Raw genomic sequence first — 24,692 nt, 5'->3', positions numbered from 1 at the left:
GCATAGTGTGGACTGGCTCTGCTCAACCTCGACGCTCGACTGACTGAGCCAGGTGGAGCTCAGTCAGGACCTTAGGCAGGAAAGCTGGGTTGGGGTGGAGAGCCACACTCGAGCTGTCTGGGGAAACCAACAGCAGTCACCATGCACCGACAAGGCATGGAGTTCACTCACCCTTCTAGCTGAAGTGACGGCGAGCAGAAAGGCGGTTTTCATCGAAAGCCATTTGAGGTCAGCATCCCCAAGAGGTTCGAAGGGGGAACGCTGAAGGGCCCCGAGGAGGATGTCCAAGTCCCAAGGGGGAACTGCCGGCCCAGCGGTACGCACAGTAAGTTGCAGGGCCACCAGCCTGAGCCCCTCTGGAAAGGGGTGGAACAGGGCTCCGTTCCCCTGGGAGAGCAGGTCCCTCCGGTACGGGAGCTCCCAAGGCAACCCGTCCAGTAGGGGTGGAATCGCTGAGAACCACAGCATGTGGGGCCACAGAGGAGCCACCAGTATGAGCTGCACATGCTCCACCAGAACTTTCCGAAGAAGAGGCTGGAGAAGAGTGAAGGGAGGAAAGGTGTAGAACAGAACTGGGGCCAAGGATGCGCCAGAGCATCCCAACCCATGGGGGGATCGTTGTTCCTCAGGGAGAAGAAGAGTGGGCTGTGCGTCGACTCCGTGGACGCAAACAGGTCGAACCTCTGCCCTGCCTAGGCGGCGCCATATCTCGGAGACCACCTGAGGTTGGAGTCTCCACTCCCCCGGCTGAGGCCCTCCACTTGACATGGTGTCTGCCACGGAGTTCAGTACCTCTGGCACGTGCACGACTCTGAGCGAGAGGAAGTGTGGGTGAGTCCACTGCCACAGGATGGTTGCGAGCTTGCACAGACAGGGGAGCTGAGGTTCCCCTGTCTGTTGATGTAAGCTGCCGTCACTGTGCTGTCGGTGCGGACAATGACATGGTGACCCCTTAGCCTTGGCAGGAAATGAAGCCGAGCGAGGAGAACCGCCCTCAGCTCTAGGACATTTATGTGCTGACACAGCCACCGGCCGGTCCAGACACCGTTGACACCACAGCCTTCGTGTACGGCGCCCCACCCCAAAGAGGATACGTCTGTGCACACCTGTTGGCGATAGACCCTTGGACCCAGGGCTCGGCCCATCTTGATGCTTGCTGGGACCCTCCACCACCGGAGGGCCCTGTGAAGCCTCCGAGAGACCACCACTTTGGTCTTGTGGGACCTCTGAGGGCACAAGCTCAAGCCAGCAGACATCTCTGCACAGGCCGCATGTGTAAGACGGCGAGGGGGACCACCTGCACCATGGCTGCCATTAAGCCCATAAGGTGAAAGCAGAGTCCCCAGTTGACAGGAGCATGCAGCTGGAAAAGGGCGAGGCAAGTCCTGAAAGCCTGCTGCCTCTCCAGGGTCAAAGCAACCGTCGCCCTCCTCGAGTCCAGGACCATACCCAGGAAGGTGGTCACCTGAGAAGGCTCAAGCCTGCTTTTTTTTTGCAGTTCAGGTACAGACCTAAGCCCTGAACGTGGTTTAGCAGCCAGGCTACGTGGTGGCGACACTGCTTCTCCGAGACTGCACAGACCAGCCAGTCGTCGAGGTAGTTTAGGATCCTGATCCCTCCCCCTGCCTCAGGGGGGAGAGGGCCGCATCCATACAGCGAGCGAAGGTTTGTGGTGCCAGAGCAATGCCGAATGGCAGCACCCAAAATTCGTTTAAAATTGTATTCATAAAACAAAATACAAAATAACTTTTTATAACTTGTTTTAAGATGTATTGAGTTTGAACCAACTGAAGTGAAATATGATAAAGTCAGTGCACATTTGTCTTCGAAGACTCCTTTGTAACAATTTAACTTTTAATTACAAAACACAGAGTAGAAAACCAACACAAATAATAAAAACACAACAACTTCGAAATAAAATAAACCAAAATCCTCCTGTACTGACAGTAAATGACTGATTGACTTTTAAAGCACCACCAGAGATTTTCGCTGTTCACATACATGCAGCTTCATTCAGGAACATTTTCACGTTGCAGCTCGTGTTACAGCTGCAGCTGGAAGTTAAACTATAACTTCTTATTTTACATCTACAGTGCAACACATTATTTCTGCAAGAATACACAAATATATACACATATATACAAACAGTGATGATTTGTGTTGGACTATAACAACTCCAAAAGGAGCATCAAGTTAGAAAATCAGCTATTATTCTGAATATAATCAGTTGGGAAATGAAACAAGGTACTTTGAAGTCAAAGCATTTCTTATCAGTTCTAGTTTTATCTGTGTGAGAGTGTGTTCCTCCACCGAGGCTCAACAGTCTCCTTCATCTGTCCTCACTCACAGATACCAGCTGCATAAATACACCTGATGTGTTTTCATCAAGATCCTCAATAATCCTGAGAAATTAACACAGATGTCACGCTGGTGTCCTGACTGTTGTGTTGTAGGCAAGTGGACTTGTTTCAGTTTCTTGAAGACGTTTCACATTTCTAGGAAACGTTGCAGCCAAGTGGACCTTCTTCATCTCCTGGGTCACGACCATCTGCAGAACACAAACGTATGCATTACGTAGAGTCGAGCTTTATGTTAAACAGATTTTGCTGGACAACAAAATATTTTAATGTTTGATTAATCTGTTTTCAAACAGTCAGTGATGGAGAGTGAAAGATTGATCTGACTGGTTTCAGTCGGTGTGTTTTAAAGACTCTGAACTCGACACCAAACACAAATCCTGTTAAATCACAGACTCACATTTAATGATGTCGTGATCTCAGCTTCCATCACTTCCTGTCAGGATTATTATAAAAATCTATATCCAGGCTTAACTGTTAATGATGATCACTGAGGTATCACAGCTGTGAGTCACAGAGCTGATACCAGAACACGTTCACATGAAATCACACAACTGTAGAGAAATCTTACACTTCATGATCCAAAACAGTTTTTAAGTTCTGTGGACACTCTGTCCCGCGTTCCTGCTCGTCCACATATGAGTTCTGTCTCTCTGCTACAAGTCTGATCTTCCTATCCATCAGTGTTTTAATAACGCCTTGTTTTAGTGGAGCTGCAGCATCTCTGCACTCTTCGTTCCAGCCACCATACTTACTTCTCTCTGTCAGCTCAGTATCAGCTCGGTCCTCTGACGCTCTGCAGTCATGATCCTGCTTCATGTCATGTGGAGTCGTGGCTGTGGTAGATAACAGAGTGTCAGCAGACCTGGGACCAGCTGACAATCTACTCAAGTAAAAGTATTCTGTGATAAACTACTCAGAAAATTATGCATGTGAAAGAACTTTAGCATTAAACCCATAAACAGAGTGAAACAGTCAGCCTGGTGCTGGAAGGTGTGTTTCTAACTAATGTCTGTTTCCTTCTGCTTCCAGTCTTTATGCTAAGCTAAGCTAACCACCTCCTGAGTTAAACTCCACAATTAACAGACAGACATGTCTCTCTAACAGAAAGCTAATACAGTTGAACTGTCCCTTTAAAGGTTACAGCCTGACATATTCAGTCCAACAACATTCAGACCAGAAGTATTAAACCTACAGATCTGAAAACTGGTCAACATCCTGTATCTCCGTCTCTTCCTGCAGCCAGCTGGCTTTTAGGAATCAGTCTGAGAGTTAATGTGAAGAATCTCATGTCAGATGATCAACTGGCTCAAAGAGGAGACTTACATCGTATCTGCAGATCATCACAAGAAATCATTATCCACTCACGAAAACCTGCAGAAAACAAAACACAAGTAAACGTTACAGAAAGTCAACTTTGATATGACACAGAAATGATTCTGGTGGAGATTTTAATGCTGCTCCCTTCGTCCCCTCTGCACCCGTCGTTCCCGACACCATGCTTACTGCTCGGTGTCGGCTCAGTATCAGCTCGGTCCTCTGACGCTCTGCAGTCATGATCCTGCTTCATGTCATGTGGAGTCGTGGCTGTGGTAGATAACAGAGCATCAGCAGACCTGGGACCAGCTGACAATCTACTCAAGTAAAACTATTCTGTAATAAACTACTCAGAAAAATACAATTTATTCAAAAAAGTTTCTCAGGTATATGTAAAGTAAATAATAATAATGAAACATTAAACATATAGTGCTTTTCTAGATATTAAAGTCACTTCACAAAGGAAACAACAAAAGATAGTACTGGTAAGAGTATTACTGAAAGTGTTGAACTGTCCCTTTAAAGGTTACAGCCTGACACGTTCAGACCTACAACATTCAGACCAGAAGTATTAAACCTACAGATCTGAGAACTGAGAGTTAATCCAAAGAATCATTCGTTAAATGATAAACTGGATTAAAGGAGCATTCTGTAGTTCTGTGAAAGACTTTTAATCAGAAGAGAAAGATCTTCATTGACTGATTTGTTTACATGACTGAATAAACTGAATAAATAAACAATTTCATGCTGTTTTACTTTGTTTATATGTGGCGGACCCTGCCACCTTTCTACATTCAAGCAGTGTTCTGGAATCTTATTTTCCTCTGAGAACATTTTGTTTATTCACTAATGGAATACATAAATATTTCTGAGTTTGTATTATTACCTCATTAATATTGTAAACACTAAAATTTGAGTTTGAAATTCTTCAAAACAACATCAAGCCTCTTTAAAAGTTATTAATTTGTATCCAGATGAGCCTTTTTGTTTGTCTTGATTATGTTTATCAGCAGAAAGCTTCAAGATGTGGAGCCTCCACTTTAAAATGTTACAATAAACATGAGCGAGTGACACTCAGAGGTCTGTCTGATGGAACTTAATCAATAGTGTTAAGAAATGATCCATTTAATCAGTCAGTATCAGAACCAGAGGCCTCATGGAAACAAACAGGAGGGTTCAAATCTGAGGAGACAGAAACAAACTGGATGTGATTGTATCACACAATGTTTCTGTAATGTTGATGTCTGAACAATGTGTTGAAATATATTCATACAATACATAACATTATCTTACCTTGATTACAGGTGACTGTGATGCGCTTTGTAGCTACAAGCAGAGCCTGAACTGCAGCGAGAACAAAAGCTCCTATAATGATTCCTCCAAACAACAATCCAGCGACCGCTTTGGTGGACGGGTTCTCTGAAACACGTCACAAAGAGTTCATGTAAAACTCAAAATGTTCCTGTCGATCACAGAGGACACACAGAACAACGTTTAAAGGCTTCTATGAACCACATTCTGTCACTACACAGACCATTTCTGCTTAAATGCCTTCAGAAACATTTCTTAGTGACTGTTTAGATGTAAACCAGTCGTGGTCATGAGTTTACATACACTTGTAAGAACACGTTAATCATGTCAGTCTTCAGTTCAAATCATCTCTACAGCTCTTATTTCTCTGTGATGAATCAGAGGAACACAAACTACTCTGTCACTAAAACATTCATCAGGTTTGCTTCAAATCTGAATTTATTATTCAGTCGCCTGAAAATTTAACATAATCTGCTGGCTCAGAAATATACATACAGTAACGTGAACAATCAGTTACAGAAAGTTGTGTGAATCAGATTCTGTAGCACAACTTACAGGTACAGAGATCAGTGACATCATCACTCACCTGTGGTTTCTGCTGATTGGTCCGTCAGGCTCCGTCCTGAAGGACAAATAAGAACGTTTGCACAGGTCATGGGTGATGTCATGAGCTCGTTACATTTATTAATGGATTCATTTTTGATTTTGGTTTTAGATTTTTGTTTTTTGATTTGTACTTTGTTAAAACTTTTCTCTTGCATTGTGTTTAGCTGTTTCAGTTGCTACTTTGGTTTTTGGTCCAGGGACTCATTTTCATTTATGCTCCTCAGCTTTAGTTTTAATAAAGGCTCACCCTTTGTCCTCCCTCAACCCTGCCTCTTGTCTTGAGAGTAACTGCATTTGGGTCCATCTCCTCTTTCCAGGTGGGGCCCCGACCTGACAGATGATTTTTGGCAGGATGACCAACGTTTTAAAGAACCTGTGCTGACCTAATTTCGTTGGAAAAGCAGCATAATTCTCAGCAGGAAGTAGAGCTTTCTCTGTTCTTTTTTCTTTTGTTTGTTTGTAGGAACCTTGTCCACCGGCTCCACTGATGCAGACAAGGATGTGTGTCTTTGCCTCCTTATTTTTATAATCAACCATCAGTTCCTTCCTCAGTTCCTTAGTGAACAATCTGCTGCAGATTGTTCTGTCGCTCTACAAGACTGTTGAATTTAATAACAGCAGATGGTGGTGTGTTAGTGAGCCCTGTTTAAAATGGTAATCTGACAATTATCTTTTTTTTTTTTTACAAAAAATAATCTAATCTTGTTTTCTGTAACTAACAGAATAGTTACTTTTTCTTGTTTCCTAATAACACGTTCTCAGTTCTGTGTACTGTCTTACTCCCCCTGCCTGTCAAACAGAACATCAACTGTTTAATGAAAATACTCACCAACAACAAGCTCAATGTAGAAGGTTTGTCTCGGTTCAAGAAGTGGAAACAAACATCTGTAGCTCCCGCTGTCGGCCATCTTTGTATTCTGGATCTTTATGGAGGCGTTGCCGTTCTTCAGCTGATCTTGAAAATGTGAGACTCGACCTTTGAACTGCTCATCTTGACCTGGGAAGCCGTTATTGGAATGAAGGCCTGAACGATATATGAACACCTCCTTCTGACCATCTTTCTTCCAGTCAAAGATCTTTCCTGTGAGGTCCTCTGTGCTGATCAAACAGGGTAAAACAGCATCACTGTCTTCTTCCACGAACACTTCGACACCTGAACCGGAAACATAAAGTACATTTAATCATTATGTTCAACAGAGAGCCGCCAGGTGAAAACAGCTTACAAGCATGTTAGTTAGTCATCAAATTACTCATGTCTATAAATGTTGCTCCACATCACAGACAGCTTTGATGAATCAGTTTGTGTGACCTCAGCATTATTTCAGTGATGACATCATCAGACCAGTGATGACATCATCAGACCTGGATGACCTGGATATGAAAACTGTTCAGAAACATTTGAAGAGATATTTTCTGATGTGTGTGGAGCTGCTGCTGAGCTGCTGAGCTGCAGGCTGACAGAACCTCACACTGTCCAGAGAGATATTCACCACGCTGGACAACCTGCAGCCTTTCTTTACACTCTGACTTCTTACTCAGAGAGTTTACACTTTAGAAACATCTGCATATTATCACACACACCATTATTAACACAACACAGACACATTTCTCTACATTAACAACAGTTTGAGGGCCCCAAAATCTACCCTGGTGTTTCCTTTGCTTTTCTGATTGAGTTAAATTAACTGGTATATCTGATGGTTTGTACATTTTCATAAAACATGAAGAAATGAAACATGTTTGCACTGCTGACAAGTTTAGTTACAATATTAATCTAAAGTGAACTGAAGACATGGTCCATTAATGAAATATTAAAGGGATTTAATATTTAAATCCAACATCATGTTTTCCTGCTGTTGCGTCTTTGTCATTGTGAAGTGATGAACTTTCCTTCTGAAATGAATAAAATGAGTCTGCAGAAACATTCCAGTCTTAATTTCGAGTCTTCACAGTGAAAATATGTGACACTGTGGTGAACTCTGCTGTGTTATTGGTCTGAGAAGACTCTTAATGACAGTCTGTCATTTAGATCCACATGATGTTTCCAACTTTATCTTTAATCAACAACTTTGACTTATTATTCACAACTGAGAGACAAAGTTCATATTCAAAGTTACAATCTTTAAAATCCAAATTACAGGAAGAAGTTATTTATTCATTATTAGTTTTATTATTTTAATACATTTATTAATTTCGTTTTATTTGATTTATTTACTAATTGATTCATTGCTGACAGACTGACCTACTGAATGTGAACTCTTCTTCTTCGCTTTTATTTTTAAACCAGCTGTAACAGATTTAACCGAACGAATCGCAAATAAACGTGGTTGTCGTATGAAGCGCAGTGAGAAAACGAAAGTGAAACTACGTCGCACGAAGATCAAAGTTGAAACGAACCAAATGTGATTAAATGAGTTAATGAGTCGACACACAAGATACAGAGAAGAATTAAGTAGAATTAAAACAATAAATAACGTGTCGAGCAGACAGACGGTGGTTTCTTCTATAAAACGAGACGATGGAAAAACATTTACATAAAATAATCACATTTTGGTGATGATCATCTTTCTCACCGTACAGTACAGAAGTTAGTCCACACAGAACCAGCAGACAGAAACAAAGATCCACAGATGTTCTCATGGTGAAGATGAAGGTGGAGGACGAACCTCACAGAACTTCTTCCTCAGAGTTTCAGCTGTTATAGTTATTTATAGTCAATGAACTTGATACAGTCACAGTGTTTACTGCTGCAGTCATGAGAGGACAGAAATAACTCCTCCAGCTTCACACTGCAGCAGATCAGTCCTCTGATCCAGTGTTATTGATTAGGACCAGGTAAGTTTGTGTTCTGGTCCAGTTATTTGACTGTAACTGTGACTGAAGCAGCATCTTCCTGCTGCAGCTGCAGGTGGAGCCAGTTTGATCTGATTTAAATCTTCACCTGGTGAAAGTTAAAGAACTCCAGTTACACGAGAAACATCAAACTGTTGTGACTGTTTCTGATGTTTTTAGCTGTTTAAAGAATCAAAACACGATCAAACACACTTCAGTGTGTTTCTATGTGTGACGATTCACTGTTATGGTTAAAAGGGGGACACCATAATTTCTTTGTTTACAACTGTTAATTTCATGTTCTGCAGGGAAGAGGTGAAGTGACATGTTTATCTGATGTGTTGAATGCTGTACATGGTTGCGTGCAGTTCTCTGTTTTAGCCACCAGGTTGCACCAGAGAGCACGGGTCGGAGAGAACCGACGAAGAAGAGGTGTTTTTGCTCGGGTTGCCATGGTTACGCGGCTCGGCGCGAAAAAGACCGGAGAAGCAGCGGCGAGGTCTCGCTTTGGTGACCTGGACAAGTTAATGTGCTTGGTGACTGTAATTGTTTTTGGTAAAGAATAAAGTCAGCGTCATTGAAGACTCAAGCCCTGGTGTCCGCTGTCTTCATAGCTGCAACATATGCTCTTCAACTGTTTGAGGACTGGAAATAAAACTTTTTCATTTTCATGATATTAAAGTTGTTTCATAACATTTTAATCCTGAAAACAGGATGACTGCTGGGACAATAAGTGTCTCTGTCATGAGAGGAGTTAATATAGGAGGATCGTAATATAAAACAAAGAAAAATCTTCTTTTATACTAACGTAAAAGATAAATAGGACTTTGTCTTTACATTTACATTTGTAGTGCTGAACTTAGAGGATCTCTGTTCAACATAAATGAATAATGACACATTCAGACATAAAGGTGAAAATAACAACAGAATATAATCAGAACAAAGATAACATGTAGAGCAGGAAGAGATAAATCTGTAACACTTCCAATTCATCGGTGGTATTCATCACAGTGAATACACACTAATTAATTTTTTCAAACTGCTATTAATATGCAGTGTAATACATTTAATTCAGACACATAGGGAGGGAGGACACATACTGATGTAGGAACAGAGATTAAAAACATTAAAGTCAATGAGTTAAAGTCTGAGAGATGATTGGGAAATATAATGTGTTTCAAACAGACACTGTGTAGTTCTGGAGGAATTCAAAGTCAGAACTGTATAATTAGAATCTAAATCAAAATTCTTTAATTTAAAGCAAACGGGGGAAATGTATTATTTTTATCCATTTATTTTGTTATTTATTTATTATCAGCCAGTAAAAACTCTAAAAGGACGGTGATATTACAAACAAACAACAATAAGAGTAAAAAATAAACAATATAATGCAATTTAATATATGAATGAGATAATAATGCAAAAGTTTCCATCAGTGAATAAACAAACTGTTCTCAGAGGAAAATAAGCTTCCTGAACTTGAAAGGTGGCGGGGTCCGCCACATATAAACACAGTGAAACAGTTTGAACTGTGTTGTGCTTTAATGTCAGTTTGTTTGTTCAGTCATGGAAATGAATCAGTCACTGAACATCTGTCTGTTCTGGTACTGAGTGGATCCTTGAACTCATCAGGAGTTCTGTACTGATTCTGAGGATGAACAGACGCACAGCAGGGGAACATGTGCGCATGTCTGTTCTGAGGCGGAAGTGATTCAAACTACAGCGCGGCGGTTAACGAGCCACGCTGAGAGAGACCACAACCGAACAGAACTATCTGGTACTGAATGGTTCTGAAGATAAAACAGGACGGGTTTCATTTTTTACTGCGGGAACTAAACAAGCTCGACCGGTCGGAACAAAGACCGTGAATGTGTCACCTGGTCCAGAGAGTTACTGAGGTATCGGACCGTGAAGGCAGCACGGAGGTAAGAGAGCCTCAGTGTTCACATCATGTTACTAACATGTCCAACAGTTTAGTTCATCTCCTGATCGCAACTGTTTGTTACTGTCTGTGTCAATAAGTCACATTAAAACGGTGAACTGGAGGAAACTACGGAGTCATGGATCACCTCCACGTGCGGGATAGTAATTCATGCACCTTCTGACGTAATTAAACAGTCACAGTCGGTTAAATTCGGGCTTATTATCATGATCAATATCTTCTCATAATTTAAATTGACGAATTAAGTCATTAATTAAAGTGTCTTATTGTAACGGTGAGAGTTACATGTTACAGGTATTTTGATGATATATGGCGCATATTTATAACAGCAGCCTCCTGCAACTTAGCTTTCTTTTTTTTAATTTATTTTTTTTAACCATGACATGTTATTATATACATTATCATAGTAACGATCTGTTATGGAGTTTATTTCTTCACTGCTGAAAGAACAGAAAGCAGCTCCTTAACTTGATTCGCAGACTTTTTCTTTTGTCTCCATGATCGTTATTAATACTTAGATTATCAAAAATCACTTTATAAAAACGTCGTTGGTGTTGTTTATTCCCACAGACGTCACCTTTATATATATATATATATATATATATATATATATATATATATATATATATATATATATATATATATATATATATATATATATATATATATATATATATAATTCAATATTTACCTGTCATGTATCATCACAGTAGCGTTACACACATTAGTAGCTGTAAACACTCATATTATAATAATACATCCTGCGGTTTGGTGCCGACCTGTAGTTCTGTAAAGTTGGAAATATATTCACAGATTCGAACTTCCTGGATCAATAACTAATAAGCGAAACAGTGTTAAAACACAAACGACGACTGTTTCCTACCGTAGTGAGGAAGAGAAGGAGCTTCATCAGAACCAGCTCCTCCAGCCGGACATTAACTCTGGTGGTCAGCCGGCTGAGACACCGGGGCGCCACACCGGAAAGAGAAACTACTAAATATATTCAATAACTTAACTGATTATTCACTGTAATGTCACCAGAATCGCTCCACACATCAGTGGTCTCATGTTAGTTATTCTACAACTGTTGGTTTGGACAAATGTGGTTTGGCAGAATCTGGGGGGATTTTCATTGGGAATAATCTTCAATAACTTCATTAATATTGACGGTTCTTCCCTCAGGCAGTGAACATGAGGCGGCCACATTATATGATAATGATAATATAATATATAATATAATAACCAGCAGGGAGAACTGAACTGATTTTGGGCACACTGCACTGAATAATAGTGAACTTACTGAATATTTCTCCCAACAGAAATTCCTCAAAATTATTCTAAACTACATTCGTCCAAACTAACAGCTGCAGAATAATCAGTTAAGTCATTGAATATATTTAGTAGTTTCTCTTTCCGGTGTGGCGCCCCGGTGTCTCAGCCGGCTGACCACCAGAGTTAATGTCCGGCTGGAGGAGCTGGTTCTGATGAAGCTCCTTCTCTTCCTCACTACGGTAGGAAACAGTCGTCGTTTGTGTTTTAACACTGTTTCGCTTATTAGTTATTGATCCGGGAAGTTCGAATCTGTGAATATATTTCCAACTTTACCGACCTCCGACAGTTATACTGAACCTGAGGAGTAGTTAACATTTAAACTCATCAGAGAGCGATACAGACGGTGTTTATGTGTCCTGTCTGTTTTCTGACTATATGTGTGTGAATGTGTGTATGAGACATGAACTAACAGCAGTTTGTAGAGTTGACTTTGTAAAGTTCATTCCACTGACTCTGGGCGGAGTTGTCACACCCAAGATGACGCTGACATTGAACGTATCAGCAGCGGACAAGCCGTGAGGCGTTTGTGTGTCTGAGTTTATTACCACAGAACAGGAATTAACAAAACTCGGCTGGTCGGAACAGAAACTGTGAACGTGACAACTTATTAACCTGCCAGTGAAGGCAGCACGGAGGTAAGAGAGCCTCAGTATTAACTTCATGTTACTAACACGTCAGGCTGACCATCAGCTCAGTTTGTCTCCTGATCTCAACTGTTTCCGGTACTTTCTGTGTCAACAACCGAGGAAGTCACATTAAACCCGTGAACAAGATGGAGACCCGGAGAATAAACACCGATATATTCATACTTTAAATAATAACTGTCATAAAGCAGCAGAACTAACGCGTTGTTTCCATCAGTAAGTCTGATTCTGTTCACGTCGGTTCTGTACTTTTTACTACCAGGAGCTGTGAATATAACAAACACGTCGTGCTGTCTGTTTTTCACCTTTACGATAAAAAGTACATTTACTGGATTACAGTAGCGTTCTGTAACTGATAACAGATCAGTGGGTTGGTCTCTGTCAGGCGCCTCCACACTGAGACACGAGGTCGATGCCTGCAGCTCAGACAGGACTGGATCCAGACACAGATCAGAGGAAGATTCAGGAAGAGCCCAGTGGCCTCCATGATTATTACATATAAGAAGGTTTGCACAAGCAGGACTCGGGCAGGAGGGTCACTGCTGCTGAGCTCCAGAGATCCTGTGTGGAGAAAACAAAACAAAAAGCACCTGAAGGACCCTGAGACTGTGAAACATCCTCTGGTCTGATGAACCAGCTCGTCACCTGTTTTTTTTAATTCTTAATAAGAACCCGGTCCAGAGCGCTCAGAACCTCAGACTGGACCGAAGGTTCTAGATCCAACAGGGACCATCAGCACCCAGCCAAGACAACACAGGAGTGACAAAGAGTCTGAATAAAATAAGTCAGTGTGATATTTCAGTTTTTTTCTTTTTAATAACAACAATTTCTAAAATGATGTTTCCACTTTGTTATTATCATGTATTTAATGTAGATTGATGAGGGAAAATATTCATATAAACTGTTTCAGTTTGCAGCAGCAACATAAATGTGACACAAGTGAAGCGTCCTGAATACTCTGAATGCACATTAACTACATCATCCATATTGTTAATGATCAATTATCATTATCAATAATGTACTCGTGATAATTAACTTTCCAATAACACAGTTGAATATAATCCATAATCCATTTAAATATGTTATTATCTAATAATTTGCTATAATATTCGCTCCTCATAATTCTTATATGAACTTATTTTTATATTTTTTATATTTATTTTCTGCATCTTTGTTCTCAGTTCTCTGTTTTATGAAGACATGAAGGTGAAAACCTTGACAAGGCAGATTAAATATTCTTAAATGTGTTCTAATTGTTGTAGGACGAAGTGTCCAATAAAACAAATCATTTAAAAAACTAAAATGATTCAGACAGTCATGGATCAATAAGGGATTAGAAAGAAATAAAGATGCACTATAAAGTCTAATATTTCCCAGTTTTAGTTCAGTAACTGATTGATTGATTGACTCGTCTGTGCTCCAGTTTTTCCTTCTTGTTGTCACTGTGAGACTGTAAACTCTGGTAGGTGATCACTGATCAGCTCATTGATCCGTGATCCATTTATTGCATTGTTGTCTGTAACATCAGTAAACATGAGTGTATCAGTGAGGCTCAGTGAGATGTGATCCTGCTGCTCCCTGCTGATCTTTGGCTGAACTTCTCATTGTGTTGATAAAGTCTTCAGTCGGTTTGTGATCACTTGGATTAAACAGATCTGTATTAAAATCCTCACAGATCAAAGTTTTGACATTGTAAGTAGCTGAGATCAGGAGACAAACAGGATTAATGCGTATTCCATCTGATCCCACTCCGCTGCCACAGGAGGCGGTAATGCACCTCAGTATCCCAGAAAAAGGAAGCGGGACGTTTCCCTGCGCCATGAAATCAGGCGTAGAAGAAGAAGACGTTTTCTCCGCAGCTGAAGCCAAGACACGCCACACCTCCAGCTAACGTTAGTGATAAATACGCTCGTTTTAAAGTTTAAGACTAAGAAAGTTACAAGGATCAGTTTTTAAAGACAAGGTGTATCTACTGCGCCCGCAATTTAGTTTTTAATACCTCAGTTAACGGTGCTCATCTTGTTAGCTTTGTGAGCTAAGTTGCTGTTAGCATGTTAGCAAAACAGAGCTACAGGATGTTTGGATGTTTGTTTGTAGTTCTGAAGTTTCTGTCAGTCTGTGTCTGGCTGCTCACTTTGTCTGGAGCAACATTCGCACATGAAAACGGTAAGAAAGTTACTTTTATCATCGTCAGAACAGTTTCATGTTATAACTACTAATCCCGTTATTCATCGTCAGTCAGTGACAGGACCCTCAACCTCCACCCACACGTTTCCCCACGTTCAGTAGGTGTTTAGGTGTTTATCTTAATACAGCTAAGAAACAAACTCGTGTGTGAAACAGTCTAAAATAACGTCAGCATGCTGTTTGTATTCCTGCAGGAGAGCTGTGTGGTTAAAGGGGTTTAATGTATCTTCAGAAACTATTTTGATCAATACTGAACTGAATATAGTAAAAAGAGACGAGACGTTGGTTTGATAAATATCCATTAATTCATTCATTCATTCATTCACTATGAATCTGGTGGAGCAGCTTCATCACTGTCACTTCACATTGTGTCAGGACACTCTTGTGTTTGGAACTGAGGCTTTGAAAGTGTAATTATTTTATTTTATTGCTTAATACATCTTAAGTGTTAAGTGTTTTTACCAGTCTGATGTCTTTACTGTTGTATTACCATCTTCATGGTGCGTCACACATCGTCCCTGGGACAGGATGTGGACACATGCAGGCCTCTCTGAAGCCACAGTGTTGGCTGCAGTCTGTGGTTTGGCGTCGTCTTGCTCCTTACATGCAGAGATTTTCAGTATTTCCTTTGATTATATTTGGTGTAGAATCCAGCAACTGTGCGTTGACAAATGTTCCTGAGGTTGTTGACCCTCGCCCGTCTTTGCTTGTGAACATCTGAGCATTTTCCTCTTTCATACCGAATTGTGACACTATCAGCTGTTACTAATGAACTCTGTTTACCTGTGGAATGATCCAAACAGGTGTTTTCTGAGCGTCCCACAACTTTCACAGTCTTTTGTTGCCCCCTATATATGTAGAACACTTGATATAACATAACATGCTAAGTTTACATTCAGACCAAATTCAGCAGAACGCAGGTCGTCCTATTTATTTTAATGACAGAGGTCTGTTTTGGCTGAGGCCGTGCTGGTATCAGGAGGTTCTGGAAAAACAGTGCAGCCGGTTGTAACGAGAAAGTTGAAACAGACTTAAATTTTGCAGAAATGCAGCCAGATGTGACACTGTGGCAGCCAGTTACATAATCAGGTGATCAGACCTGCAGCATGAATGAGTGAAACCACGGTGTCACATTACATGTTGTGTGTTGTCACTCAGTTTCACACATCTGTGGATGCTGACGATCGTTTAGGACCGGCATGTTTCACCTACTGTAGCAGGCTTATGACCTCAGATGAGCAGCTGAGTACACCAGGTCAGCAGCCGGACGTCTTACTCAAACTGGATAACTGTTTCAGAGGGAACACTACAGTCATTCCTCTGTGCAGCGTAGCGTTACACCTGTGAACACTTGCTTTGGTTTTGCGCCCCAGTTTAAAACACAGGGTAATGATCTGCCTCGTCTTATTTGTAATCAGTCAATATTGACAGACAGTCACTAGTGGGCCGAGGATGCTAGTAGCATTACAGCATAACAGCTTCGTCATTCAGAAAACTGATCGGAGGGGTGGAAAGTTCACAGTACGTCACACACACTGGCCATGAAGTGACACTCCAACACTGCTGCATTGCTGGATTTGATCTGAATGTACATTTATTCATGCTATAGCTGGGTATTGATTGCATTCACCACCAATGGACAGGCAGCTACTGTAGCTGTCAGCTGTCCAGATCCTAAGTAAATAAAATAAAGGACCAGGGAAGCTGGAATAACTTCCCACAGACTACTAAAGAGTAGATGAAAGATTCATCCTTTACATATAAACCTACAGCACTCATTAATCTAGCTGTTAAACCAACATAAGTTATAACTAGCAAATACTGTTTTAATGTGAGCTACGGTAACTTAGATCTCTGTGATACTGTTGAGATGAAGGTGCAGCCAAATTTGAGATGTCAGTAGCACTTTATTAGAAGTGACTGTGATTTAAATAAGGTTTCTTTCCTGTTTGAAAACATACAGCTGCAAAACATTATAACTGTAAAATTCCATAAAACAAATGCCTGAGCATTAATGTTTTTTTCTCTACAGCTACAGAGATAGAAAGTTTAACCACAAGACTGTGGAGTTAATTTGAAAGAATCAAATAAGTCCACTGTATTTTGAGACCAGTCACAGAGATTGTAAGAGAGGATAGCTGCAAACTGTCAAGGCTTTATTAATGGTTATGTAGCGCAACGTCACATTATATTACAGGTGTGAATCGTCACTGGCATCATGATTGATATGATTACAATCCAGCTGTCAGCAATTTTAATGCATGAACATTCTCAATATGTCTTGATGTATCTCAAAGTATGGCATCCTCAGTTTTCTATAATACAGGCAGGGCTACTTCTTTATCATTTGATAACATTTGCCATCAGATAAATCCAAACTCACTTTTTATTTAGGAATTCCTTCCAGTAATCTGTAAATCTGAAACAGTGCACAATATAAAAGCTGCATCTTTTCAGCAGCAGCGTCTGCGTCTGTCTCAGTTCAGGACACTTACTGAATCTGAAACATCAAAAACAGGACTCTGCTGCGCCTCTCCGTATATAAATAATCTGACTACCATCTAACATACTTTGAACCGTTCTTTCAGAGCAAGTGAGTTGACACGAAAATGTGTTAACTGATCTTTTGCTTTACCCTGATGGCTTATAAAACATAATGATTAGAAGATGCTTTGTCTTACAGGTCCAGTTGTCAACAAAGTGTTCGTGAAACAAGGCAGTGATGTCGTTTTACCCTGTTCGATCAACACCAAGGAAGACATCTCAGGAAAGCTCTTTGACTGGAGGAAAAATGGTCAGAAAGAAGGTCAGAAGGAGGTGAAGGAGGTGTTCCTGTATGATGCAGGCAGTCATTACAATAATGGACGTCCAGGTCAAGATGAGCAGTTCAAAGGTCGAGTCTCACATTTTCAAGATCAACTGGAGAACGGCAACGCCTCCGTAAAGATCAGAAATACCAAGATGGCCGACAGCGGGATCTACAGCTGTGATTTTCCAGATCATGAACCGAGACAAACCGTCTATAATGAGCTTGTTGTTGGTGAGTATTTTCGTTAAACAGTTAATATTAAAGTTTGTCTTTGCAACTTCTGCGTTGTGCTGGAAGTTGGTTATTACTTTATGTTAGCAGACTCCATTTCCAAACTAACATAAGCTACTGTTGCTCTCTGTTAGAGGAGCAAACGGAGACACTGAGAACCTGCGTCAAATCACATCGTTTCGACTATTGCCGAAAATCTGACTTGAGTGTGAAAACACATTAACTAGCCACCGTTTTGTGCTGGGAGACATTTTCCCTCATTAACATGACCACACACACACACACACAGTCCTGATACCACAGAGTAGGGCACCAACTGAGGATCCACCTGTAGAGGTGGCAGAAGTCCACACATTGTTTCCTCCAGCAGAAGTTCAGATACTTGTGTAAAACTAGAAGTTCTGATCCAGCTTGTTTCCTCCAGTACAGTAACAGAGTTCAGGCTCTGACATGGACTCAGAGTATCAGAGTAAAAAGTCTCCCTCTGAAGGACATTTGTGCTTAAAGCTAACTGAAGCTCACGTCATATTAATAGAATTCAAAGACTATTAAAGTTAAAGGTAGAATCAGTAGGATTTGTCCCAGCTGTTCCTGAACGCACCACAAAGACAGTTGATTGTTGAGTCTCATTCCCAGGACGTCAAATAGACACATGTTGGGTTGGTAAAGCGTCCCGAGCAGCAACAAAGAGAGAAAATCAGAAACTCTCTGCAGATACGAGACACTAACACGCCTTTTCTCCACATTCCAGCCTCCCTCTCTGTCTGTTTACGGCTTCTTACGGCTTTTACGTCTTTGTCTCGTCTCGCTGCGTCTGATTGGTCCACATCAGTCTGCTGATGTTGGGAAGACAGTGTGTGATGAAGCCAAATAAAAAAAAGATAATTAGTGTGGTGCTGTCTAATCAAGCTCGATTGGACAGATTCAGACACATCTTATCATGCATGTTTGTTCTAGATGATAGTTCAGATTTACAGCTCAGTGACGAGGCTGAGAACAGATGACTTGTTCATATCATCCATGCAGTGAGTGAATACTGATGTTCCTCGTTGTCTTTCAGAGTGCACCATGAAAGACCGATCAGGAGAAATCATCGGTGAGTGATGTTACTGGTCTGTACATCTGCAATCTTTATCAGCCACTGAAACTCAAACACACACACAGTTCACTTAGCACTTACACTTAAACCCGTCTGTTTTCTTAAATCAGCTGCACTGAACAACATTATGACTAATCACTCAAAGCTGATCAGCATCTGAGCTTAAGATATTTCTGATCAGCTCGTATTGATCCAGTACAGAGTTGGTAGATGAAAAAGTTGTTTGGTCAGTAAGTTGTAGCTCACATTGCAGATGTAGAAATCAGTGACATCATCAGGTAATTGCTGCTGATTTCTCCTGTTCTGGTAATGATAAAGTTTTTTGTGATCATAATTTAGTTGACTTCTTGATTGAATTGAACTTGTTATAAGTTGAAAGCAGATGATACGTGCAGTGGTGATAAATCTGTTTCTGTTTTCTTTCATTTAATCAGTTGATGGTTTAAGTTTTCAGAAAATAGTGAGACGTTTGTCAGATTTTAGAAACTGGTGCCAGATAATAAACATACAGTAATCAAATGTTCCCTGATTGATTTAGATGATCGACAGAAAATTGCATGTTTATTTATAATTCCATAGCTGTTCTTAACAAGCTTTTGTTTATTTGACGTTCACAGGTACATGCCAGGAGCCATACATCAGAACACTGGATCAAACAAAGGACTGGGCGCTGCTGCAGTGTGAAGTTCGAGGAGCTTCTCCAGAACCTAAAGTGGAGTGGCAGGACAGCGCTGGAAACATCCTTCCTGCTGAGAGGCCTCAGGTGTTAGAAAGTGGAGGCAGCTACGATGTCACCCTGAACATCACTGTGACCAAGACAGACCAGTACCGCTGTGTGGCCACTCAGGAGGAACTTAGCCATCAGATTTATGCAAAGACCTTCGTGTTTATCAGTGGTGAGATTTCTGTTTTGATGTTTTTACTCATCAAATTATTTTAATTGTTTTAGTTTTTAAAGATTTAGGCACCTTTTAAATGTTGTTCTGTGTCGTCTATGTTCAGTGTGATGTCCATAATAATCAGTAACATTTTGAGTTTTACATGAACTCTTTGTGACGTGTTTCAGAGAAACTCGGTGAGGACCAAACCACCAAAGTGGCCGCTGGATGGCTGGGTGGATTCGTTTTGGGAGCTGTTGTTCTTGCTGCAGTTCAGGCTCTGCTTGTAGCTACAGAGCGTATCACAGTTAACTATAATGCAGGTAAGTCAGTGTTATGTACTGTATCATTATATATCAACACATCATGTTCAGACATCAACATTACAGAAACACTTTGTGATACAGTCACATCCAGACAGTTTGTTTCTGTCTCCTCAGATTTGAACCCTTCTGTTTATTTACACGAGGCCTCTGGTTCTAATACTGAGCAATTTAAATTAAAAGAAAAAGAAATAAATACACACTGAGCTTAATATTGTGTTTCCAGATGGTAGATCTTCAATAAGGTGTATCTGTTCTTACTAAATCAATAAACTGCAGAGTGATCATCATCTTTTAACAGCTCAGTATTTCAAGTAATATCAGTTTATGTGTATGGTTGAATTACTGGATTAAGTTAACATAAGTTAACATAAGGTTACCTTACTTAATTATTACTAAACTGACCTTAAATTAAATCATCTGACATATTTACACATCACATCACACTAATACTGCTGAAATATAACTTTTCCTTGTTATTATTCGATTGTATCTGAATTTGCTCAAATGTATCTTATCAGTAATATTCAGTATGTAAACCTGCCTACTCACTGTATACACAGGCTTTATAAGCAGAGCCAATGCTGCTGTCAGCATGTTGCTGTTTTACCTTCTGACCACCAGAGGGCGCTCACACACCTCAAATAAACACCTGGAACACCAACAGGTGGTAACTTTCTTCATAGGTAATAATTGAGCTGATTCTCTGATGAGGAGGGAGGCATCGTTAAGCTTTTTAGATATTTTCAAGTTAGAAGTTAATGTAAACACACAGAAAACTTGAATTCTTATGTAACAAAAGCATTTAATTTTAAAGTTAAGGAACCCAGAAACGATCCCATCTGTGGGAGCAGATCAGCCGGACACTGACTGTTGTTGCTGTGTAGCTGCCCATCTATTAGGATAGCATGAAGTTAGCTAACTGGCTAATATTGATCCACACTCACATTCAGAGTGTCTCTTCTCTTACTGCAGAGACACACTGAAACTATCCAGAGCAACTTTTCATTCTTCATTCTTGACTGTTTGAAAGATGAAACACCAAATTCTGTTCTGTGTTATATAAAAGTTGATTCATTGTAATATCCACCTGTGTTTCTGCAGGTCCCTGCCGACAGAGAGACGACTATGAAGCTCCTCCAGAGAAGCTGCCTAACTCGACTCTTTGAGAACGTTGCCTCCATGTTAAGGTGGACGTGTGTGTCACTGTCAGCTGGTGACACACAGAAAAAAACAAAGAGCTTTGTGAAACTTGGATCAGTTGTCAGTCAGATTTACAGAGTGGTTTAGAAAAATACACATCACGATATACGGCAGCTCTTCAACACTTTAACGTGTTTCCCGCCGGTTGAGAATTTAGTTGTTGTCGTTGTGTTGAGGTCAGTGAGAAATCAATCAATCAATCAAAGGTTTATTATTAACTCTTTTGTTCCACAACATGCTGTCGTTTACAGTTCATGCTGGTTATCCTACCGCCCTGCCAGTTAGTTTATCTTAAATTCTGTCTCGTCTCAGTTAACTTGCCATCAGCTTCAAGTCAGCTGAAAGAATCTGATTTGTTATTTATTCATGCATCAGTCGACTCTCAGGCAGCTTTCTGATTTGTCAGCAATTTTTAATCCCTTTAACTTTGGATTGATCGATGAACTTTATTGTCTTCCCAACAGAGACAGAAAATCATTTGAATTTTAACTAAATATATGCATAAAGTATATAGATGCATTTTACAATCACATCAACATGAGGGAAGTGATATTAAACTTCCATTTTAACTCGACTGATTTTATAGACTTTTTAAATACTTCATGAATTACAAACTGTACGAAGTAAACTGAACACAATGTTACATCTTCTGTTCTTTTTTTAAATTACATTCAGTAGACCAAAGAAATAAAATGTGTAGGGTGTAATTATGTTGTTGCGGTAATGAACATTTCAGTAGTTTTACCTGCCAGAAAAAAACACTAATTAATATCTAATCAATTAAAAGCCTTATCCGCTTGCACTCGTTAGCTTAGCACCTTTGAGCTCAGCTTTTGTTTATTTATTTATTTATTCTTAGCTTCACTCACCAATCAGGAACAAACACGCACCTACGAGCTGACAACAAACTCCACTCTGTTACCGTTCTGAGTTCACAAAGTTCAACTCCAATCATGTTTTACTGTCTGTTACATTTTTCCTGCTCAGCATCAGCTCCGCTCTCTACATCTGACAAACATACTACAATCAGCATAGAGCATACGTATGTGAAACACAAGTGACTGATTAAATCAATCAACACACCTTAAATTTGACCCCCAACTACTAACTTAAGTTGTGTCAGCTGGTCTGTGTGCTTTAAGTTACTGTCACACATTTGCGAAATCACCAGTAATGAATATTCATCTTTACTAATATCCTGTAAAGACGAAGATGTGTCATTACTGCGTCTTTTTTTTTTTGTGTGAATGAGTTCAGTATTCTGTTTTTGAATGTTTTCTTGTTAGTTTATATTTTATTTGTTTTGTAAATAATAGTCATAAGAAGCAGGAGAAGCGAAACAGTAACAGGGAGAGAATCTGGTCCTGAGCGGCTGCAGCTCAGGAGGCAGAGCGGGTCGTCTGGTAATCAGACGTGGTCGTTGGTTTGAATCTTCGCTCCTCCTAGCTGCATGTTGAAGTGTCCTTAAGCAAGATACTGAACCTCAAATCGGACCTGATGTGCAGTTGGCACCTTGCAATAACCTCTGCCATCAGTGTACAATCTGTGTGTGAATGTGTGTGTGAATGGGTGAATCTGAGAAGTGTTTTAAAGCAGCTTTGAAATACAAGTCTGTAGAAATAGGAGTCCATTTACTTTTTAATAGTCCAGATGAGAAAAGAGAGAAACAAGGGACAGTTTTAAATATGAGATTGTTAAAACCATGAATCTAGTTAATTTTTCTGATTGACTGAAAAAGGGAAAAAGATTCTCTTTTCTCACTTGGATTTTAAAGAGAATGTGGAGACTTAGTGTTTTGTAAATACTGTACAAAAGAATATTTTTTTCTGGAATTAAATGTCAAGAAATGTACACTCAGCCATCTTTTTTTGTGCCTTGTTGGTTTTTTCACTGGTGTTCAACACGTCCCCACCAGTAAAAATATGAGTTCAGTTTTTGGGTGAAAAAGTGTTAACATGTTTTTGTTTGTTAAATCAGTTTACCATCAGAAAAAATTAGGCTTGTTGAGTTTTAACAATAATTATAACAAGGCATTACAATCATTGTCCTCCAGAGTCCTCAGGTGATGCACTGCAAAGTTAGTGAGCAAGTGTCACAAGAATTGCAGAGAAAGAGCAGCCAAGTGATCCTAATGCTAACATGCTAGCTCGACAGTGGTGAGTGAAAGTAAACCACTTCTGCTGTCTACGTGATGTATTTATTTTATAAGACCCTGATGCTAAACTCACATCAGAGAGCGAGCTGCATTAAAGGTCGACTGTTGGTTTCTCTTTACGCTTCACTTGTTGTGCACTGACTCACCTGATCACACCGTCAGTGTGATTTCTCTCACCAGCGAGCAGCCGATTCTATGTGCAGAATTTGCCAAAAAGCCTCTGACAGTTTCTGTCCTGCGGCTACAGCCACAGGTGTTCACTGAATTACTGCCCTGACTGTCGACTGTCGGCCTGGTGTCGGGCATTTACATGTGAATGAGACTTGAGGAAGTTAGATATGATTATTAGTGACAGTGATGTGCTGCACCTACAGCCACTGAGCCTGCTGTAGGGTAGCGTAACGATGAAGTATTTTTGTAGGTTAATTGAAAGTAGCCTCATCCAGGTGCACTCCACAAAAAACACATGAGAGTTTTGAAAATAATCCCTGAAAAGCACAAGTTTAGATACTTTTTATGATGATTTGTTCAGCAGGATAATCTGAACCAAAGAACGAGAGAGCAATAGTGACAGGCTGTTATTCAGCTGCTGACGAGAGCACAAAGCACACAGCTGCAGCAGCGTAGTCCAGCGGTGCTCATGTGTTTGGTGGAGAACATCTGGTGTTTTGCAGCTGGATACTTTCAAATTGTATCTTGATCGCACTGTTTTCTACAGTTTTTAACCAACTTGCCTTAATTAAAAAAACAAAAACAGGTGCCAACATAAGAGCATTCCATGTCTTGTATACATTCACCGTGTTTGTGTTTTTCTACTGTTAAATGTCAGAACAAACATGTTGTCATTTGTGCTGAAAATTCAAGTTTTTCCTTTTGAACTGGTTGGACCAGACAAACTGTAATGTCAGTGTATGCTTGTTGTTGAAATAAGATTTTTTCCTTTTTTTTTTTTTTTACAGCTCAGTTTGTTAAGTTGTTTTGTGTAAGCGGCACACTCCTTCACAGTTTACATCTGTGTGCCTTCATTTCCTGTCATCCAATTTCAACTGTAAAATAAAAGCATGACATTCCCTTAAAGGATAAAAACACTTTACTGTCATGTTCGTACTTTTGTCCAGGCTGTCTGAACAACAGCTGCAGTGGTCCTGGTTTATTTCGTTTTTCAGTGACATAAACATGTAACTCACTTTATGGGATGAAGATCTTTGTGTGCTGAACATTAAATCTGCTGTAAACTTCCTGTTTGTTTTGCAGTTAGCTTTCTCTCCTCCTGATTGGATAAAGTGGGCAGGGATACCAGAAAATGTCTGTTGTCTTTACTTACTGACCAAACCGTCTGGAACAGTGATAACGGTTGGGAATTTGTATTTCATTCTGCATATGAAGCTTTGTCAGCCTGTGTTTATTGAATAAACTGGATAAAAACAAAGTTAAGATTTTATTCTGGACTTTTCTTGATAATGACA

General features: G+C 40.2%; 2 protein-coding genes across 3 annotated transcripts; one reads left to right on the top strand and one right to left on the bottom strand.

Moving 5' to 3' along the window:
• Positions 1 to 1,881: 1,881 nt before the first annotated feature.
• Positions 1,882 to 9,328, bottom strand: LOC119020572. 2 transcript variants are annotated; one of them, XM_037099988.1, is made up of 8 exons: positions 8,165 to 9,328; positions 6,421 to 6,744; positions 5,572 to 5,607; positions 4,968 to 5,093; positions 3,864 to 3,944; positions 3,684 to 3,731; positions 3,113 to 3,193; positions 1,882 to 2,548 (listed from the first exon to the last, which is right to left on the bottom strand). In XM_037099988.1, exons 1-8 carry the CDS (start codon positions 8,229 to 8,231, stop codon positions 2,496 to 2,498), a joined length of 816 nt encoding a protein of 271 aa, XP_036955883.1. In that variant the 5' UTR covers positions 8,232 to 9,328; the 3' UTR covers positions 1,882 to 2,495. The 2 variants fall into 2 exon arrangements, with proteins under 2 accessions (XP_036955883.1, XP_036955884.1); XM_037099989.1 differs by lacking the exon at positions 5,572 to 5,607.
• Positions 9,329 to 11,825: 2,497 nt separating this feature from the next.
• Positions 11,826 to 24,692, top strand: LOC119020573 (selection and upkeep of intraepithelial T-cells protein 3-like). Its single transcript, XM_037099990.1, has 6 exons — positions 11,826 to 11,876; positions 17,212 to 17,568; positions 18,629 to 18,664; positions 19,285 to 19,563; positions 19,734 to 19,868; positions 20,973 to 24,692. Exons 2-6 carry the CDS (start codon positions 17,490 to 17,492, stop codon positions 21,035 to 21,037), a joined length of 594 nt encoding a protein of 197 aa, XP_036955885.1. The 5' UTR covers positions 11,826 to 11,876; positions 17,212 to 17,489; the 3' UTR covers positions 21,038 to 24,692.

This window comes from Acanthopagrus latus, chromosome 6 (assembly GCF_904848185.1).
Source record: "Acanthopagrus latus isolate v.2019 chromosome 6, fAcaLat1.1, whole genome shotgun sequence".
In the NCBI taxonomy this organism is placed as follows: Eukaryota; Metazoa; Chordata; class Actinopteri; order Spariformes; family Sparidae; genus Acanthopagrus; species Acanthopagrus latus.
Note: the sequence above shows the minus strand (reverse complement) of the source record. Positions and strands in the feature narration are given on the sequence as shown.

Coding starts and splice junctions, on each gene's coding strand:
- LOC119020572 (XM_037099988.1), bottom strand. CDS start 8,231: ATGAGAACATCTGTGGATCTTTGTTTCTGTCTGCTGGTTCTGTGTGGA. Junction 5,608..6,420: donor CTACATTGAGCTTGTTGTTG/GTGAGTATTTTC, acceptor TTTGTCCTTCAG/GACGGAGCCTGACGGACCAA. Junction 5,094..5,571: donor CCAATCAGCAGAAACCACAG/GTGAGTGATGAT, acceptor GACGTGTTTCAG/AGAACCCGTCCACCAAAGCG.
- LOC119020573 (XM_037099990.1), top strand. CDS start 17,490: ATGGCCGACAGCGGGATCTACAGCTGTGATTTTCCAGATCATGAACCG. Junction 17,569..18,628: donor CTATAATGAGCTTGTTGTTG/GTGAGTATTTTC, acceptor GTTGTCTTTCAG/AGTGCACCATGAAAGACCGA. Junction 19,564..19,733: donor GACCTTCGTGTTTATCAGTG/GTGAGATTTCTG, acceptor GACGTGTTTCAG/AGAAACTCGGTGAGGACCAA.